The sequence below is a fragment of the Vulpes vulpes genome, chromosome 3 (assembly GCF_048418805.1).
Source record: "Vulpes vulpes isolate BD-2025 chromosome 3, VulVul3, whole genome shotgun sequence".
NCBI lineage: Eukaryota > Metazoa > Chordata > Mammalia > Carnivora > Canidae > Vulpes > Vulpes vulpes.
Genome location: NC_132782.1, coordinates 54,058,858 through 54,080,439, shown reverse-complemented (window position 1 = coordinate 54,080,439; position 21,582 = coordinate 54,058,858). Strand labels below are relative to the sequence as shown.

At 44.8% G+C, this 21,582-nt stretch overlaps 1 protein-coding gene across 3 annotated transcripts in view; it reads left to right on the top strand.

The window, feature by feature from the left end:
• RTP1 (receptor transporter protein 1) overlaps window positions 1–18,080 on the top strand; it is a 45,541-nt gene extending 27,461 nt beyond the window's left edge. The window contains exons 2-4 of one of the 3 annotated variants that reach the window (XM_026007170.2): window positions 12,967–13,194; window positions 15,658–15,855; window positions 17,532–18,080. In XM_026007170.2, coding sequence (XP_025862955.1) covers window positions 15,692–15,855; window positions 17,532–18,051 — 684 coding nt within the window. In that variant the 5' untranslated portion in view covers window positions 12,967–13,194; window positions 15,658–15,691 and the 3' untranslated portion in view covers window positions 18,052–18,080. Of the gene's footprint in view, window positions 1–12,966; window positions 13,195–14,471; window positions 15,856–17,531 lie in introns of those variants that run through there. The other 2 variants (XM_072752486.1, XM_026007169.2) reach the window with 2 other exon arrangements.
• The last annotated feature ends 3,502 nt before the right edge of the window (window positions 18,081–21,582 follow it).

Below are 21,582 nucleotides of genomic sequence, written 5' to 3'. Positions count from 1 at the left end.
TTTTCACAGCTTGGCACTTGGCAAAGTATAGGATGTCCCCAGCCTCTTCTTCTACCTTGTACAGCCTTTTTCCCTCTCCTGACTTTTATTGATTTGCATGCCCTCTCTTCCCAGCACTGTCTTGGTTTCATGCAGGGTATGAAACCCTGTTTAAAGTCCAAGAAACAGGGTCTGCATCCTGCATCCCAGTTCTGCCCAGTAGTGGCTGTGACATTGTCTGGTCACTCTACCTGTCAGGATGCCAGTTTCTACGTCTAAGAAAACAATGAAGGAGTCAAAGGCATGGTGTGGGCATGGAGGTCAGATTCAGGAAGTGGATCCAGCTGCCTTCTCCAGCATTGTCCTGAAGCAAACATATCCTTGCTCCCACGTTGCTCTTGTAGTTTTGAGTGAAGCCTCTGCTTTCTCTGTTGGAGTCTTTGCATGTATGACATGTCTCTCCAGATTAATATTCATCGTGGCCTTTCAATGTCACTGTACTCCTGCTCCAGCCACCCTGAAGGATGATTATTCCTTCCCTCTATCACTCAGGGCCCTTTGTAACTTTTATATATACCACTCAGCTTCTGACTCAGATCAGACTGTTCCAAACATACCATCCAAGTTGGGTGAAAATGTATGCATTTCGATTTGAATTCCTTAATGACAAATAAAAATCTTAATTTTATTTTCAAAGATAGAAAAATCTGGCTGGTCAAGTTACTGGAGGTAGGAGCCTGTTCAACTGATTTCAAACAGAGCTCAGTGTGGAAACCACTAGCAAATCAATAGCACGGAGCAGTGGAGCCCCTCTTGGGGCACCATAGTAATGCGGCCCTCCTGTATTCTTTCAGAGGATGTGCAGAGGACTAGCTATGAGCTCTGCAAGGACTTTCCAGTGGAGAAGAACAAACAGAGTAATCCTCAGTCCAGAGCATTTCAGAGCACAGGGAGGGGAATGAGTGGGAGATAAGTCTACACTGCTTCCCTGGCCTGAGCTGGACGCTGTCCTGAGGGGCAGAGTGTCAGAGAACAGAGAGCTAGATGGTGAAGTGCAGGCCCGGGAGGTCAGTCACGGCCCCAGGGAAGCCTTCCTGGGTTTGTTTTGAACGTGTTGTTGAGGACGGTGCTTTTCAGGGCACCTCTCAGTGGCTCTCTAATGAAGACCCATAGGAGAGGCTTTGCTTAGGACTCGGCCTCGGCAGTGGTGCTGCACCTGAAAGTCTTGTTTGTTTTTGCTGTACAGACACTGAGAACCTTCTCCCCACTCTTTCCTTTTTCACACTGGGGGCTACCACTTTTGTGGCCACTCCTGTAACACGTGTAATAGGAGCACATGGGATTCATTTGTGCATGAACTCCAGCTTCGGATCCACCTTATTTATTTATTCACTTTTTAAAATATTTTATTTATTCATGAGAGACACAGAGAGAGGGAGGCAGAGTCATAGGTAGAGGGAGAAGCAGGCTCCCTGTGGGGAGCCCAGTGTGGGACTCGATTCCAGGACCCCGGGATCATGCCCTGAGCCAAAGGCAGATGCCACCTAGATGCCCCTCATGTGAAGAATTTTAATCAAGAAAGGATGCTGTACTTTGTAAAATGCGTTTTCTGCATCTATTGAGAGGATCATATGGTTCTTGTCCTTTCTTTTATTAATGTCTTGTATCACGTTGATTGATTTGCAGATGTTGAACCACCCTTGCAGCCCAGGAATAAATCCCACTTGGTCATAGTGAATAGTCTTTTTAATCTATTGGCTAGTTTTTGGTGAGAATTTTGACATTCATGTTCATCACGGATCTTGGTCTGTAATTCTCCTTTTTGGTGGTGTCTTTGTCTGGTTTTGGAATCAAGGTAATACTGGCCTCTGAGAAAGAGTTTGGAAGTTTTCCTTCCATTTCTATTTTTTGAAATAGCTTCAGAAGAATAGGTATTACTTCTTCTTTAAACATTTGGCGAATTCCCCTGGGAAGCCATCTGGCCCTGGACTCTTGTTTGTTGGGAGACTTTTGATGACTGCTTCAATTTTCCTGCTGGTTATGGGTCTGTTCAGATTTTCTATTTCTTCCTGTTTCAGTTTTGGTAGTTTATACATTTCTAGGAATGCATCCATTTCTTTCAGATTGCCTAATTTGTTGGCATATAGTTGCTCATAATATGTTCTTATATTTGCTTGTATTTCTTTGGTGTTGGTTGTGATCTCCTCTTTCATTCATGATTTTATTTATTTGGGTCCTTTCTCTTTTCTTTTTGATAATCTGGCCAGCAGTTTATCAATCTTATTAATTTTTCCAAAGAACCAGTTCTTAGTTTTTTTGATCTGTTGTACTATTCTTTTGGTTTCTATTTGTTGATTTCTGCACTAATCTTTATTATTTCTCTTCTCCTGCTGGGTTTAGGATTTATTTGCTGTTCTTTCTCCATCTCCTTTAGCTTATATATTTGAAACCTTTCTTGTTTCTTGAGAAAGACTTGTATTGCTATATACTTCCCTCTCAAGGCTGCCTTTGCAGCATCCCAAAGGTTTTGAACAGTTGTGTTGTGACATTCATCTGTTTCCATGAATTTTTAACATTCTTCTTTAATTTCCTGGTTGATCCATTCATTCTTTAGTAGGATGTTCTCTAGTCTCCATGTATTTGAGTTTTATCCAAATTTCCTCTTTTGACTGAGTTCAAGTTTTAAAGCATTGTGATCTGAAAATATACAGGGAATGATCCCAGTCTTTTGGTACTGGTTGAGACCTGATTTGTGACCCAGTATGTGATCTGTTCTGGAGAACATTCCATGTATACTAGAGAAGAATGTACATTTTGTTGCTTTAGGATGGAATGCTCTGAATATATCTGTGAAGTCCATCTGGTCCAGTGTGTCATTCAAAGTCTTTGTTTCCTTGTTGATCTGCTTAGGTGATCTGTCCAGTGCAGTGAGTGGGGTGTTAAAGTCCTCTACTATTATTATATTATTATTGATGTGTTTCTTTAATTTCATTATTAATTGGTTTATATATTTGGCTACTCCCATGTTAGGGGCATAACTATTTACAATTGTTAGATCTTGTTGGATAGACTCTTTAATTATGATATAGTGTCCTTCCTCATCTCTTACTACAGTCTTTGGTTTAAAATCTAATTTGTCTGATATAAGGATTGCCCCCCAGCTTTCTTTTGATGTCCATTAACGTGATAAATGGTTTTCCACTTTCTCACTTTAAATCTGGAGGCGTCTTTGGGTCTAAAATGAGTCTCTTGCAGACAGCATATTGATGGGTCTTGCTTTTTTTTGTCTATCCTGATACCCTGTCTCTTTTGATTGGGGCATTTAGCCTTTTTACGTTCAGAGTGACTATTGAAAGATATGAATTTATGGTGCTGGGGTGGTTTAGTTGGTTAAGTGGCCACCCTTGGCTCAGGTCATTATCCTTTGGTCCTAGATCAAGCCCCTTTCAGGCTCTCTGCTCAGAGAGGAGCCTGTTTCTCTCATTCTCTCTGCTGCTCCCCCTGCTTGGGCTCTCTCTCTCTTTCAAATAAATAAATAAAATCTTAAAAAAAGAGAAAGAAATGAATTTAGTGCTATTGTGGTACCTATAAAGTCCCTGTTTCTATATATTATCTCTGTTCCTTTCTGGTCTCTGTTACCTTTGGACTCTCTCTTTGCTTAAAGGATTCCCTTTAATATTTTTGGAAGGGTTAGTTTAGTGATCACAAATTCTTTTAGTTTCTGTTTGTCCTGGAAGCTTGTTATTCTTCCTTCTATTTTGAAAAACAGCCTTGCTGGATAAAGTATTCTTGGCTGCATATTTTTCTCATTTAGTACCCTGAATATATCATGTCAGTCCTTTATGGCCTGCTAGGTCTCTGTGGCTAGGTTTGCTGCCAGTTTAATATTTCTACTCTTTTTTTTTTTTTTTAGATTTTATTTATTTATTCATGAGAGACACAGAGACAGAGGCAGAGATAGAGGCAGAGGAGCCTGATGCAGGACTCAATCTCAGGACCCTGGGATTATGACCTGAGTCAAAGGCAGTTTCTCAACCACTGAATCACCCAGGTGTCTCTAATATTTCTATTAGAGGTTATGGACTTTGTAGGTTATGAATCTCCTTTCTCGAGCTGCTTTCAGGATTTTCTCTTTGTCTCTGAGATTTGCAAGTTTCACTATTATATGTTGAGGTGTTGACCTGTTTTTATTGATTTTGAGGAGGGGTTCTCTGTACCTCCTGGACTGAATACCTTTTTCCTTCCCCAGATTAAGGAAATTCTCCAGTATAATTTGCTCCAATATACCTTCTGCCCACCCCACCTTTCCTCTTCTTCTGGGAACCCAATTATTCTTTTTTTTTTTTTTAAAGATTTATTTATTTATTCATAGAGAGTGCGAGAGAGGCAGAGACACAGGCAGAGGGAGAAGCAGGCTCCATGCAGGAAGCCCGATGTGGGATTCGATCCCGGGTCTCCAGGATCACACCCCCGGCTGCAGACGGCGCTAAACCGCTGTGCCACCAGGGCTGCCCCGAACCCAATTATTCTAATATTATTTCATTTTATGGTATCACTTAACTCTTGAATTCTCCCCTCATGATCCAGTAGTTGTTCATCTCTTTTTCTCGCTTCTTTATTCTCCATCATTTTTCCCATATCACTAATTCTTTCTTCTGCTTCATTTATCCTTGCAATTAGAGCCTCCATTTTTTATAGAATCTCATTAATAGCCTTTTTTTATTTTGACTTGATTAGATTTTAGTTTTTTTATTTCTCCTAAAAGGGATTCTCTAGTGTCTTCTGTTCTTTTTTCAAGACCAGCTAGTGTCTTCATAATTGTTATTCTGAGCTCTAGTTCTGACATTTTATTTATATCCATACTGATTAGGTTCGTGGCAGTCAGTACTGCCTCTTTTTCTCTTTTTTTGAGGTGAGTTTTTCTGTATTGTCATTCTTGCAGAAAGTGGTCACTTTTCTATTTGTAGAATTGCGACTATTCTTTTCTTAGAGCTTCTGTTGAGTTCGCAAGTATTCAGAATGATTTGATAGCTATCTAGCTGAATTCCTAGGACCAGACAAAACTAAGATCTCCTACTTCTCTGCCATCTTGGACTCCTCTGTCACCTCAAGGTTTTAAAGGTAAATGTAGAACTTCCATATACAGTGGACCCTTAAGTGACATGGGTTTGAACTGTGTGAAGTTTGAACTTCTACCTACAGGCAGAATTTTTGTTTTTGATAAATAGAGCACAGTATTGTAAATATATTTTCTCTTCCTTATGATTTTCTTAATATTTTCTTTTCTCTACCTTACTTGATTGTCAGGACACAATGTATAGTACATGTAACATACCAAATATGTGTTAACTGACATGTTTAAGTTATTGGCAAGACTTCCAATCAACAGTAGGCTATTAGTAGTTAAGTTTTAGGGGAGTCAAAATTATATGCAAATTTTTGACCATGCAGACATTAGTGCCTCTATCCCTTGCATCATTCAAGTGCCCACTGTATTAATGTCATTCATCCTTACCAGTGCCTTGTGAAGCAGGAACACTTATTCCTCTTGTCCCCACCCCAAATCAGCCAAATGAGGAAACAAGGCTTTGGAGGATACAAACCTCTCCAAAGTTATACTCCTAATAAGCAGTAGAACCTTGATTTCAGCCTTGTCTCTGATTCTAAGGTGTATGCTCTTAACCATTGTGTTTTGGCCACCCTGTTCTTAACCATTGGCCACTCCGTTGTTTCTCATTTCAAACTACACCTCCTAAAATATTGCTGTCTAAGATAGCATCAGTCTACCCATCCCTGATATGACATCCCCCTACTACCTACCAAAATGTGCCAATAAAACACAAAGGACACAACTGCCATAGCACTGGGAATTAAGGATGGTGATTCACCATTTGCCAGTGTCTGGGAAATATCCAATGGAGAGAGATGTGAAGGACTTAAAATGACAAACTTTTCACTTTGACCTCTGAAACGACAGTGAAGTGAGTCATAATGATGCCAGAGAGCAGGTTTGACACTCCTATCTATATCCAATTCCTCTCTCCAGGCCACACAAACTTGCCATCCCTAAGTTACCACATCCATGACCACAGTAATTCTCTGAGGGAATGGGGAGGAGGTGGGGAGGAGGAAAATAGTGGAAGAGTTTGTGCTGTTTTTTCCTGGTACAAGATATAAAATCAGCCAGACAGAAAATCGAAGCCTAGAGGCAGTGCACTCCTGGGCTTGGTTTCCTGAGACAGCTCTGCCCTACTCCTCCCTCCTACACCTTGCTTTAGTTGTACCAATGTGAATAAAGGATAGGGAGAATTAGCAAGTCAACAGGTTTTGGGGGGAGGTACTTAGGAAAGCCAGTCTACCCAAAGGGGTGGGTTTCCGTGTGGTTTGTGAGAAATAAAAAGAAAAAGGTTTTAGAGAAATAGCTGTTATGATAGTGGGAAGTGAATGGTGGTGTGTTTGTTTTGTGTGACAAAATAATTCCCCATCTGGCACCTCTCAGAAAGATGTCAATGAAAATAGACATTAACTTTCAATGCCTTTCTTAACGGTGCATCTTTTTACTGTGGCTCTGTTTAATGAATGATTATAAGGTGATCCAAATTCATCTCCTCTTCCCAAGCAGGCAGTGGAAGAAATGAAAGAGTCCTTCTTAGTCTGGGTGAGTCACCCCCTGATGCATGTCTATAGGGTAATCACCTCCATCCATGGTATGATCTGAATGGTGGGAATCCATGCCACCTGCCTGATGGAAGACATCGAACCTTCATGGATTTCTTTCAAATTTAAGCAATGAGGAAAACAACCAAATTAAGCCAAAGGAAAATATAAGCCCAATCCTGATGGAATCTATAAAAAAAGACAAAAAAAAAATCACAGTAATATTCTAAAGATGTAAAAAGAGCATAGTAATATTCTAAAGATGTAAAAAGAGCATATGCTTTTTTTTTTTTTTTAATTTATTTATGATAGTCATAGAGAGAGAGAGAGAGGCAGAGACACAGGCGGAGGGAGAAGCAGGCTCCATGCACCGGGAGCCCGACGTGGGATTCGATCCCGGGTCTCCAGGATCGCGCCCTGGGCCAAAGGCAGGCGCCAAACTGCTGCGCCACCCAGGGATCCCCGAGCATATGCTTTTTATGTAAAAAAGCATAATCTTTTTTTATTTTAAAAAAAGATTTTATTTACTTATTTATTCATGAGAGACACAGAGAGAGGCAGAGACAGGCAGAGGGAGAAGCAGTCTCCCTGTGGAGGGAGCCCGATGTGGGACTTGAACCCAGGACCCCAGGATCACAACCCGAGCCAAAGGCAAATGCTCAACCACTGAGCCACCCAGGCATCCCAAGAGCATACATTTCAAAAGAAGTTACTATAGGAATCAGAATCATGCTTTAGAAGAATGTGCTTTCCTTCTTTTCTCTCCAACTCTTGCTTTCTTCTTGTGGCTCCTTTGTCTCTCTCTTCAGTCCTTCACTGATCCATACTCTCTCCTCTTTCTTCCCCTCTGCTTGCCCTTCCTCCCTCTGCATCTTACTCCCCCTCCTTCCCCTTACCCTTCTCAGTTTATGTAGCCCCTACTGAGGATGACATGGTGGACATCTTTAAATCTCTTCCCCTTGTTCTCTATCTCCTGTTATGGAGGGACTGTTGGGTTCTGAAGTTCTAGGTCCTCTTTGTCCTGGAGCCTTTTGGGGGAAAGATCTTCCTGCAGCTCCTTTCTTGGCAGCATTTACTTGATGTTTTATATCCGATTCCCTTGGATTCATGCTCACCTGTTGAGGCTTGTTAAAGAAGGCAGGATGCACCAGGTGTGGGGCAGCAGTGACTCTGTATTGAGTCTAAGGGTGCCTCAGATTGAGTTTCCTGGAAACAGGCTCAGAGATGGGAGAGCTGCAGGCAGAGTTTACGGGGAAGTGCTCTTGGAAGTTAACCCTGTTGGGAGGTGAGGAAGGCGGGATTGGATAGACAAGATACTGTTATACCATGTGGTTGCAAATGAGACTCGGCTGATCCTAAGGGGAGCTCGGGACCTGAGATAGCCTTTCAGAGTTGTCACAAATCAAGCAAGGAGGGCAAGACTTTGGATCCTTGAATCAGGCAGTCATTGGCATTGGGGAGTCTACTGTGAAGGACAATTCCCAGTGAGCCATCAACATTTTTAATATCTTCAGCTGAGAGATGGGAGCATCCACAGAAAGGGGGAGAATCTGGGGTGGGAGGTCTAGAGTCATATCTGGGGATGTACCTATTATGGTTGTTTTAGGAGCACCTGGTGGCTCAGTTGATTAAGTGTCTGACTCTTGATCTCAGCTCAGGTCTTGGTCTCTTGAGTTCAAGCCCCACATTGGGTATGGGGCCTACTTAAAAAAAAGGGGAGACATTTTAGAACCATCCCCTCAATACACTCCATTCTCTAGCCATAGCGACGAATGAGACAGAGGGTTAAACATGGATTTGCTTTTCATACAAGGTACAAAGTAATAATGACCAAAATAAAGAGGGATCAAGAAAACGATTAAGAAGGGAGACATCATCCTCAGAGGAGGATCTGGGAAGTCTCTCCAGGGGTGCAGGTAGCTTTGAACTGGGCCTGGGAGAGACCAGATTTGATAGGTAGACGTGAGGTATAGGGCAGCAAGAATGTAGACAGAGGGAGTCATTAGGAAATACAGTTCACCCTTGGACAGTAGGGGGGCTCAGGGTGCTGATCCCCTGCCCAGTCAAAAATTCATATATAACTTTTGACTCCTTCAGAACTTAGCTCCTGATAGACTACCATTGGCCAGAAGCATTACTGATAACATAGTCAGTTAACACATATTTTGTATGTTATATGTTTTATATACTGTATTCTTATGAGAAAGTAAACTAGAGAAGAGAAAATGTTATAAGAAAATCACAAGGAAGAGAAAATGCATACTTACATTTATCAAAAAAAAATTGTGGGGCGCCTGGATGGCCCAGTCAGTTAATCTCTTGATTTCAGCTCAGGTCTTGGGTCCTGAGATCAAGACCTGCATCAGGCTCCCTGCTTACTGGTGTGTCTGCTCAAGATTCTCTCTCCTTCTCCCTCTGCCCTTCCCCTCCCACCCTATGTGTGCACACTTTCTCTCTCTCTCAAATAAATAAATCTTTAATTTTAATTTTTAAAAAGATTTTATTTATTCATTGTGAGAGACACAGAGGGAGGCAGAGACATAGGGAGAGGGAGAAGCAGGCTCTCTGTGGGGAGCCCGATGAGGGACTCCATCCTGGGACCCTGGGATCACTCCCTGAGCTGAAGGCAAATGCTCAACCACTGAGCCACCCAGGCATCCCTCAAACAAATCTTTAAAAAATTTGCACGTAAGTGGACCTACACAGTTCGAACCTGTGTTGTTCAGGGGTCAGCTGTACTTTATTTTTATTTTTATTTTTTTAAAGATTTATTTTTATTTTATGATAGAGAGAGAGACAGGCAGAGGGAGAAGCAGGCTCCCTGCCAGGAGCCCGACGCGGGACTCGATCCCTGGTCTCCAGGATCGCGCCCTGGGCCAAAGGCAGGCGCGAAACCGCTGAGCCACCCAGGGATCCCCTCAGCTGTCCTTTAAAGTCTGTGCAGGTCTTCAAGCCCTGTATTATTGTGAATAAAGAAGTGCCAATTTCTCAAAGTAAAGGTCTTTTAAGGACTTGGGATAAAGCATAGAATGGATAGAATGGAGTGGAAGGGAAGCCCAAGAGGCCTTTCCCCAGAGATGTTTTCATGAATTAATACCTCGAAGATGGCAGGAAGCTACAGATATGGAGGTGTTCCCTGGAGACCCTATAACTTTAGCATCCTGTGTTTAATGGAAGTTAGTCATAAAGCCATTTCTGAGGCTTGTGCCTTGAGATGGGGTTGGGAAAGCTCCGAGGATTGTAATAGCTGCTGCCTTTAAGTATCCAAAGAGTGCCATGAAGTGTGGGGTGGGGTGTAGCATTTATTTAATATGGATCCAGAAGGCAAACCTAAGGTCACTGTATGGATGAAACAGGAAACAAATGGCTCTCACCTCACTGAAACAAAGAGTTTAATGAAAGACATTGCTTTATCAAAATCAAGCAGGTTAGGAAGTAGTCAGTTGACTGCAGGAGGTGAATTTAAGCAGAAGCTGTAAATGCAGACAAGGTTGGGGAGAAGATTCTTTATTTAGGACTCACAGTTGATCTAGATGATATCTACCTGCTGGCTAAGTGACTCCCAGCAAGTTGTTAAATCATTTCACAGGAATATTTGACTCACCCACCAAAGGCAGCGAAGCAAAAGCCTACCTTATAGGGCTGATGTGAGGATGGAAGCCTTTAGCAGGGTGCCTGCTTGGCCTATGGTAAGTGCCCAGCAAATGCTAGCAGTCCTTATAAATGCTGTGGTATGGAAATGTGGGTGGCTATAGAGAACCTAGAGACTCCGTGCCTGGGCCCCAGCATAGGTGAGTAAGCACACCAGGCTGAGTGTAATGGTGCCCTGTGAAGACAGGAGTAAGGCATTTTAGGTGGAAGAGGCATCAAGAAAAAGGAAGAGGTGGGGTTCCAGAGCCTGTTCTGGGTGAAGAGAGGCATCAGTCAGGTGGGTTGAGAAAGGGTAAGGTAGTGGGAACTAGGCTTGGTGAGTAAGATTGAGACCAGATCACAGGGGATCTTGAGTGCCACACTAAGCCATTAACCCAGTGGGGTGGCCTTAAAGTGTGAACACAGGGGCGGATTTCCACATTTATGCATCTTTCTTTTGTAGGCCCTGCTGGGTTTACTTGGAGTCAGAAAAAAACTTGGAAGACACATTGCCTAGCAAAGATATAACCTAGAGCTGTCTGGACCAGGAGGTGGTTATTTTAGAGCTCTGGTCATTTAAAAATTTGAGAAGGATTCTAGATAATAATCAGTCTTTATTTATTCCAAAAATCTTTAGTAAGGAAAAATTATGGGCTCTTTGCATATGTTTCTGAGGCTCTAGGGGGGTTTTGGAGAGGGAAATCTTTACCAGAGATACGGTGTGTCATTAATTGGGGGCTCACAAATTGTTAGGGCAGAGAGGAAACTTCAGACACGTGGTACAATTCTATCAATTTTAGGGACATAGAAATCTAAGACCAGAGAGGCCAAGACACGTAGCAAGTCAGTGACAGAATGAAGATCTAACATTTCTCTTTTTTGTTCCCATTCTTTCTACACAGTTCTTGCTAACACTATTTCTCTCCTGTAGTTTTGGAGAGTTTCTGTATGTAGATATGTACCGAGTATCATATTTACAAATAAGATGTAGATATGTGTGTGGCACCGCATCATACCAGATGCCCATTGCTTTCAGAAGCACAGGCCCCAGCTGTCTGAAATGCAGTTCAGTCAAAGAATGGCAAAGAATCTGCAGGAAATAGTAAAGGTTTCCCCTAAACTGAAAAGTCTACGGATGCCAAAGCCCTAAGACTAGCCAGGCAAGGGTGGCTGCCATGTAAGAGGAAGTGTGGGTCACTATGACCCATGAGCTCACTCTGGTGCAGACTTGGCCAGTTCTGGGTTGCTGTGTTCATGCTCTTGGGCCTTCTGCACCTGTCCCCCAAGGGCATGCAGATAAGGCCCCTTGGCCTTCTACCTGGTGTGAAAGCCATCTCGCTTCTGCTGGGGCTTCTCTGGCTCCTGGAGCAGGGGCATTGCTCCTAGAAACTAAAAAAATGTAGCTTCTGGTGGCGGTGCCCAGGAAGACCTCCCAGTGAGGTCATTTGGTAAAGACCATAGGGTTATTCGTCTCAACAGAAATATTATTTTATTAGAGAAAGCATTCTGCGATACAGAAGGATATATTATACTGGCCTCTTCATAGCAAGCTCAAGTTCTAAATTAAACTTAATTTGTGCCAATGGGGATTGCATCAGCTGGTTACATACACACATGGGCACATACACACACACACACACACACACACACACACACAACTCGGGTGATTCTTACCTTCTGTGTTCTTGTTTTTCATCATGATGTTTATTGTAGCAACACCTGCAAAATACTTCTGGAGAATTCATTCCTGGTATTGGGTATATGCTTTGGTTCCAGGGCAAGGTTTATAAGCTTTTCTCAGCTTCACATACCTTCTGAGATAGCTCCCAATATGCCTCCAAGACTGGTTAAATCCGTTTACTTCTCTGAGTATTGATGCCTTAATTCAGAGGCAAGAATACACACTTGAAGGATAAAAAGTTTAATGAATTTAAAAATCATTTTCTGTGTTAACATTCAGTGGCTCTGATTTAATTTCTGCCCTTCTTACTGTGTCCAGTACAAAACTAGTGCAGTGACAGCTCTCCAGCATTCTTCAGCTATGTAGTGGCCCCTAAGGAAACAGACCCTGACTCCAGACACTACCCACAATGCCTCATTAAGAGCTTCCCTCCTCCAACCAATGACCTCTATCTTACCTCTTCGCCTTCCAAGGATTCAGATTTCTTCTTATTCTTTTTTTTTTTTAAAGATTTTATTATTTATTTGAGAGAGAGAGCCAGCACACAAGCAAGGGGAGTGGCAGCGGGGAAGGGGGAGCCTGATGGGGGCTTGATCCCTGGACTGGAGATGATTACCTGAGTGGAAGGCAGATAGATAACTGACTGAGCCCCCATGTGCCCCAGGATTCAGATTTCTAGCTATAAATGTCTTTGGAACCATAAATGGCTATAGTCGCAGGGGACCTTAGTGTTGCCATCTACTCTAATGCTCCACTGAATAAAAGCACAAACTGAGGCCAAGAGATGTGACTTGTCCAAGGAAACAAAGCCATCCAGTAGCAAAACTTGGATATATATTTCTATATCCTGACTTTCATTTCTGCGCTCTTTCCACCAAACCTGGGTACCTGTCATCAAATGATCATAGCTTCACAGGAGTGGCATGCGCAGAGATAGCTTTATGCACTATATCTTCTTTGGTACGATTTCAAGATGAATATCTTTTTTTGAGAGAAGATTTTATTTATTTATTCATTAGAGACACAGAGAGAGAAGCAGAGACACCGGCAGACAGAGAAGCAGGCTCCCTGTGGGGAGCCCTGATGTGGGAACCTGGACCTGGGATCATGCCCTGAGCTGAAGGCAGATGCTCAAGCACTGAGCCACCCAGGTGCCCCTCAAGATGAATTTCTCTTCCAGCTTTAAAATATTGACATTAAGTTCAGCAGCAGAGTGGCACCTGCAACAGTAACAGGGAGCCTGGCAGGTCAGTACTGCTCACTTCTCTTCCTGGGGTTGTGGCCTCAGTAGGGCCCAGGGAAGCATTTGCTGGAAGGATGTGAATGTCGTTTCGCAGAGTCTGGAATGGCCATATCGAGTGATGAGAAGGTAGAAAGACATTTATTTGGCAAGTATTTTGTTCTAGATTCCATGCTAGGCAAAGCTGATCAAAGTTGGGGCTTTGGAGACTGTCATATGGACTCAAATCCCAGGTCTACTAATTATTAGCTGTTGAATTTTGGGCAAGTTATCTAACCTCTCTGCTTTAGCTTACATATTTGCCAAATGGAGCTGCTGCTGCTGTTAGGTACCTATAGAGGTCGTTATTAGGATGAAATAAATTAATATGTATAAAACACTTAGGATAATGCCTGATACCTAGAGTAAGTGGTATATAATGATTGCTGTTTCTACGCAAATTAAAAATATATTTACATAAAATATCAACACTTATTTTGCCAGAATGAAATGATACACATTAAATATTTTAGAATAGCTACTTATGAGAATATAAGAGAATTACAAAAGCACATAAGAACAAAACCCAAGCAAGTGATTTCAGAGCCCTTGCTTTTATCACTATAGATATTGCTGCTTCCTCATTATCCCATTGTCGAGATAAATAAACTGAGGCTAAAATGGACTACTTCAAGGCATCAAGCATTCATGCAGAAGCAGGAGGAGCACTTGGAAGATGGTCTCCAGCACCAGATGGGAGATTTAGGCTTGCTTTTTCATCTGTACATTTCAGGATCTGCAGGCTTATCTGATTCATAAATCACCCTGAAGAGCCTGCTCAGATTCTTCTAGCCGCACTAAGCTTCTGTGGAGAGGTAGTCAGGAGATGTGTTTACCAAATGCAGGAGGCATCATCTCTGATACCTAGAATGCAGGACCATGAGCTTCATCAGTAAGTTTTATACAAATAGGTGGCAAGAGTGAAATTATAAAAGACTGAAAAAAACCTATAGTACCCCAAAGTAGAGGGTTAGTTAAATAAATTATGCCCAACCAGATCAAAGAATATAGGCAGCCTATAAGATGGAATATTATTTTCCTAAAAATATTAATGATATATGTATTTTTAAAAACAGATTACAGTGGGGTATGTATGTGTGTGTATGTATATTATATATGTATATGTGTGTATACACAATACACATGTACAGATTAGTGGCAGTCAGGGTGCATATATCATAGTACTAGTGATTATTTTGAGCATGGGTATTAGGAAGAATATTACTTTTGCTCTATTTTATTTCTATTTTCTACTTTTTCTAAATAAACACGTATAGCTTTCTTTCTTTCTTTCTTTTTTTTTGGAAGATCTTATTTGTTTATTTGAGGAACATAGCGAGAGAGAACATGAGTGAGGGGGAGGAGCAGAGGGAGAGGGAGAAGCAAACTTCCCGTGGAGCAGGGTCCTTCATCCCCGACCCTGTGATCATGGCCTGAGCTGAAGGCAGATGCTTAACCCACTGAGCCACCCAGGAACCCCAAACCTGTATGACTTTCATAAAGGAAAAATAATTTATTAAAAAGTAGCAGAAGAGGCATCTAGAATAAAGTCTGTTTTCCCCATGGATATTGCCCTCCTCTTCTGTAATCAAGTTGAAAATCCTCTTTTCTGCTCCTGCCAGGCTGATGCAATGGCTCCCACCTTGTGCACAGGTGGCTGTTCCGACAAGGTTGTCAAAGCACAGATCCCGTTGCATTCTGGTTATTGGGTACATATCCAGTTACAACCACCTGGCATAGAGCCTGGCACATGGGTATATTTGATATGAATGACTTAATGAATTAGTTTGGACTCAATAGCTTGGATTTAGATACGAGCTCTGCCATTTATAAGCTAGATGAATACCAGTCTCCTGATCTGTACGGAGACAATAACAATCATGGGTCAAAAGACTTCCAATAGTTTTTGTGAATGGCACAGTGCCAGTCACAAATCAGTGGGAGTGCAGAGAGTTTATTATTATTGCTGCATCTATTAACAGGTCCGCATCTTCCCATCCCTTATGTCTCTTTGGCTCCCTAAGGCATCATGGTTACCATAGCAGCCAGATGCTGATGATGCCTCCAGGGGCAGCAAGGTGAAGCTGAGCCAGCTCCTGGGTCCTCCCTCTGTGCGCCCTTCGCAGGCCAGAGTGAGATGGTCTGAAGCTCAGGCTTTTTTCAAGCCCCCCACCTGTCTCAGGTCACTTAGCCACAAACCCTGCCTCCACAGCCTCGGTTCAGGACCCCGAAACACCCCTTTGGAGACTCCCTCCTCCCCGCACTCTGTCTCTTGGCGCCCTGCCTGGTTGCTGTGGAAACAGGTTCCACTGCGGACAAAGGAGGGAGCTGGGTCCCGCTTCCTCCTTGTCCTGTCGATGAGGATTTTTAGACCGTGGAGACTGCGCTGCCCTACCCTGCACCTGCCCTCTCTCCCTGTATTCTCGCTCAGGTGGAGCTTGCCCTCCCTCGCCACTGACGAGACCATGTGTAAAAGCGTGACCACAGGTGAATGGAAGAAAGTCTTCTATGAGAAGATGGAGGAGGCCAAGCCGGCTGACAGCTGGGACCTCATCATAGATCCCAACCTCAAACACAATGTCCTGGCCCCTGGCTGGAAGCAGTACCTGGAATTGCATGCCTCTGGCAGGTGAGTAGCCCAGTAAGTAGAGGCCCTGCAGGTAGCTCTGGGGCACCTTCCAAGAAGAGAAGAAGTATGGAGAACCCAGGTGCTTAGGGTCAGTCTCACTGCTGGGCTGGCGTAGCCTGGGAGGCAGAGAAAGAGTCCTTACCTGGGAGATGGGACACCTGAGTTTGATTCCAGTTCTTCCGCTGAACTCCTGGGTAATTTTCCCTCTCTGAATCTTAGTTTCTGCTTCTGACAAAGAGGTGGGATATATTTATTAGTTGTAAACTCTGACATTTTACATCTTTTCAGATTTTAACAACTTAAAATGGTTGAAAACCAAGAGGAGGTGGGGCACTCAAGGTCAATGGGGGTTGAATTCTGTGCCCTGGTCCTGGGATAGTTCAATGTCAATCTATTTAATTCAGCCTGACTTAATATAAAGTACTAAACACATGAGGTGTGCTAGAAACTGGCTCTACTATTAGTGCCATAGAGCTTGAGCAATTCAGTTTCCTTCTTGAACCTCACTTATCCCATTTGCAAAAGGAGGGGTTGGTCTAGGTCCTTGTCTTGTGGGTCATGGACCAGCAGCATCGGCACCATCTAGAACTTGTGAAAGATGCAGAACCTCCAGCCCCATTCTAGACCTACAGAATCAGAACCTGCATCTCAGCCTGTCTCTCAGTGATTCGGATGTACAATATCTGAGATGATGTTCCAGCATTCTTGTCCGTGGGCCTGTTATGTAAAGACTTCCCTTTGGGACAGGAGATGGGGAGGCCCTGTGGTGCAGTGTGGGGGTCAGAAGCAAGGCCTTCCTTCCCGCCCTGGTTCGATCCATTCCACTCAAGAAACATCTTTTGGGCACCTGGTATGTGCTGGGTACTGGCTCTGACTCTAGCTGTGTGTACATGGACCATTTTCTCATTCTCAGTGCCTGAGAGTAAAAGAAAACATTCATTAGGTGACTTCCAAGGTCTCACCAGTTCTGACATTCTCCAAGGCAAGTTTTATAGTCCAATCTCAGAGAGGGAAAATAGTCCTCAAAGGATGTAAGTAGAAGAGAAGAGAATGAGGACATGAAGCCCGTAACCTGGTTGATGGGAGGGGTACCAAGAGCTGGGCATTTGCTGGCAGGGCCCACAAGCTTCTTGGAGATCTGGAAGGCTTGTGGCATCTCCAGTCACGTAGGTGACACGTGGTCCCCCGCTGACCTCACTCACCCACTCTGGCCAGAGACTGCCTCCAATTCTAGGCCTTGGGAAGCATCAAGTCGGGCACTGATTTGGAGGCTGAGAAGTACTAACAGTGTCATTTTTCTCCTGATTTGGGTCTATCCTGCTCACAGTCAGCGTTAGCAGGAAAGATGTGTGGATGGATGGCGCATTTCCCAAATGTTCGGGCCAACTGCGCTGTGAGACCTCAAGGAGGTCTGAGCAGGGAGGACTCATTTAGTGCTCCGCGAACATTTTGCAGATGGGGAAATATGCCCAGAGCCAAAGCCCTGAAGGCGAGGCCTGAGCGCACTGGGATGGAGGGAGCCCAGGTGAGGTGGGTGCCAGGTGCACCTTGACGCGCCGGCTTGGTGGCCAGGTGCCCCGGGAGAGCTCAGGACGCCCGTAAGCACCCCGGCTTTCCGAGGCTGTTTGCACCATCTCCACCCGGTCCCTTCCTCTTGCCTCCGCCCCTCCCCGCAGGTTCCACTGCTCCTGGTGCTGGCACACCTGGCAGTCGCCGCACGTGGTCATCCTCTTCCACATGTACCTGGACCGCGCGCAGCGGGCGGGCTCGGTGCGCATGCGCGTGTTCAAGCAGCTGTGCTACGAGTGCGGCACGGCGCGGCTGGACGAGTCGAGCATGCTGGAGGAGAACATCGAGGGCCTGGTGGACAACCTCATCACCAGCCTGCGCGAGCAGTGCTACGGGGAGCGCGGCGGCCAGTACCGCATCCACGTGGCCGGCCGCCAGGACACGCGGCGCCACCGCGGCGAGTTCTGCGAGGCCTGCCAGGAGGGCATCGTGCACTGGAAGCCCAGCGAGAAGCTGCTGGAAGAGGAGGCCTCCACCTACACCTTCTCCCGGGCGCCCAGCCCCGCCAAGCCGCAGGCCGAGGCCGGCTCTGGCTGCAACTTCTGCTCCATCCCCTGGTGCTTGTTCTGGGCCACGGTCTTGCTGCTGATCATCTACCTGCAGTTCTCCTTCCGCAGCGCCGTCTGAGAGCCCCTCGGGAACTCTTGGGGCCCACGGCCTGGGGGGGGGGCGGCCAGCTGGGAGGAGGGGGGCATGAGGGACCTGGGTTGGGAGTGGGGTTAAATTCTAGTGCGGGTGCCGCCACTGACAACGTGGGGATCCTGGACAAAACACCCATCTTTACCATCTGTAAAATTAAGGGTTTGGCTTGGATCGTTGGTCTTCCCAGTGAAAGCCAGGGCCCCAAAGGTCTGCAGAGGTGCCTCAGGCACTTTTGGATTTGGAAGGTAGGCTGAGTGAGCAGGTTTCCCATCCCGGCCGAAGGGCCCATTCCCAGCTCCTACTTCCTCCTCTTGCCTTAATCAGAACAGTTCCATCTTGGAGTTTCATTTAAGAGTTGTGGATGCAAATAGGTTCAACTGCTTTAAAAAAAAAAAAAAAAAGAAAGAAAGAAAACTACAGGGCTTGGTGATCGCAAAAAGCCTTTCCACAGGAATGAGCTCATTCTTGCTTTCCTGTTAACTCCCTACCCCTGCCCCTCATTAGCTCCTACATCTGAGGCTGCTGCGTTAAATTAGCCCGTGCCTAGTGTAGACGCCTCATCCACAGCTGGGCCTTCATGCACATAGCAGAGTTCCTTTTGGAGAGAGAGGTGGAGGCCCGAGGCTCTCCTTTTGCTGCTGGGTACACAGGGTCCCTTGCTTCTGTTTCCCAGATCACCAGCTTCCAGGCGTCCTCCACTCAGGATGGATTCTGAGACCTGCCTTCACTCGGGGAGAAGTCCCATAGAGCTAGGCTTCCCATCCATTGCATATGAACTGACAGATAACTTAGGGGAAGTTTAGAAGGTAGAGTGTTAGATACAAAGCACAAAATCCTTATGAAACGAACAAATATATGATTCTCCATTATAATGAAGGGTCTGCAGAGTTCAGGGACCCAGCCTGCTTGATTCTTAGCTGTTCTGATGGCCACGATGTAGGGGCAGGAGCCTGGGCTCCTGGGCTGCTTGCTGAAACTCTACTTGAGACGTTTTCCCACACTGGCCATGCATAGGCTCTCTCTCATCAGCCATCTGCTGTCCACCTAGAACCACAGGGATGGGGTGTTGTTAGCAAGAGAGACAGCATTAAAGGCATGAAGTGCTTTGCCTCTAGGGAAGTGCATAGATATGTGGGAGAATCTTACATCACTTTAGAATGGGATGCAGTCTGGTTTGGGATAGGAAGAGAGACTTTGATAGTAGGAGTATGGTTGGGGTATGGAGGGAGCCAGAAGGCAGGAGGTGGGATGCCATCCTGCACTTTCAAGGGTCCTCATTCACCTCACATCTGTTAATAATGACTCCTCCCACTCCCCTCACCACTCCCCTTTTTCATGGAGAGTCACCACCATCTGTAGTGGTGGAGGGAGGAGGGTCACTTATATTAAGGTGGGATGCTTTAATAAAGACGAGATAGCTTCAATCAGGCTTAGCGGTCATTAATGTGTGCTTGAGATTCACCACAGTGTCCCTGATGTGACGGGCTGTTACACCCCCTGTATCTCCACTCCCTCTCTCCCCTTCCTGGGGCTCCCACATAAGGCTTTATCTAGCTTCACTTTTAAGGTCTGGGCCAATCACATCCGCGGTCAGGAAGGATGCAGGCAGCCCTTGGTCAGTCATCCAGGGGACTCAGCCTAAGGCCAATCTTATCCCTGCCCTTGCTGCAATTCTAGCACTTGGCTGGTGACTTCCTTTGCTTTATGCATGCAGTGCTCCTCCCTTTATCCAGACCACATGTCCTGAACACCTTCTGTCTGGCAAATCCAGATTTGGGTGCTGGGATCCAGTGGGTTCTAAGGAGCAGACCCTGCCTCTCAGAGATATCTGCTTATTGCAGAACTTTTTGACCTTGGCTGAGATTTAGAAATCCTGGGGAGCTTTTAGAGAAATACCAGTGCCCAGCCTCCACCTCAGACCAAGAGAATCAGAATTTCTGGGCACGAGAAATTTGATGAATTTTGAATTTGAATAAGACTCTTGCGTGATCCAAGAAATTTGAGAATTTGAATTCGAATAAGACTCTTGCGTGATCCACCTGTGCTGTCTGGTATAATCCTTCTAACTGAGGAACAGGTTTGCTTTCACACTTAGTCTTGTAATGAGCCCTGAGGTCTTCCTTGATGACCTGCCTTGGATTCTCTAGGGCTAGGATTCAGCTTCCCTCTTACTCCCTCTCCCTGTCCTGGGGACTTGACTGTCCTTCAAAACTCCCTATTCCTGCTTGTCCCCTGCTACAATGGCTTTGTTGTGCTCTGAGAATCTCCATTATTGAGCTCTACCACCCTTGCCAGAAGCTTATCAACTGTTGTTATAATTACTTGCCTTTGACTATAAGCCCCCTCCACCACCACCCCTGCCCCAGCGTGTGGCCACGGTGTGTAAGCAACTTACCTTGGGTCCCATTGCCATCTAGTAACAGAGCAAGGAGTCAGACCCTCACCTAGTTTTAGGCCAGACCTCTTCCTCTGCTGTAGGAAGATGTCTACAACCTACGGAGGCCTCCACTGTCTCCCATATTGTTCTTATACTTGCTACAGATAGGGGGATTCTAGGTTTGCTCACTAGCTTAACCCTCTCTTGGCAAAGACTTCTCTGGGACAGTCCTTCCTTTGCACATCTTGCCCCATGCCACATGATGAACTTGTTCGATGTGCCCTAGATATTATAAGTAAACTTCTTGGAGACATTTCAGGATCCCAGAACTCTCCCACTGGAAGTTCTGGGGGCTGGTCTTGATGTTCAAGCCAAGAACAGAACTACAGGCCTTGACTTGTGGTTCCAGGGGCTGAAATCTTCCATGTGGGGTCAGCAGACAGTGCAGTCTTGATCATTTCCCTCAGACTCATTGGGACAGGGCCAGCCCTGTGGAGGAATGCTTCTTGGAGGTCAGCAGCCCTGAGAACCAAGAAAATCATCAATTCAGGACAATTTCCTAACATACTGAGCCCATAGACTCAGAGCTGTAAGACAGATTTGATAAGGGCCTTTATGTCATAGGTAAGGAACTGAAGCCTAGAGAAAGAAGGAAACTTGACCAGCATTATATGACATGGAGTAGGGGAAGATGATGTAATTTGGGATTAAGAAACATTTGAATCCTGATTCTTATACTTGGCAGCTCCCACATTCAGAGCATAAATATTCATGATTGTTAGGCTCTCTTGTTGGATAGATCCTTTAAGTATGATATAGTGTCCCTCTTCATCTCTTACTACAGTCTTTGGGATAAACTTTAATTTATCTAATATAAGGATGGCTACTCCTGCTTTCTTTCCAGGACGATTTGAATGGTAAATGGCTCTCCAACCTTTTATTTTCAGGGTGGAGGTGTCCTTACGTCTAAAATGAGTCTCTTGTAGACAGCAAATAGATGGGTCTTGCTTTTTTATCCAGTCTGAAACCCTGCGCCTTTTGATGGGGTCATTAAGCCCATTCACGTTCAGAGTTACTATTGAAAGATATGAATTTAGTGTCATCATGATACCTATTTAGTCCCTGTTTTTGTGGATTGT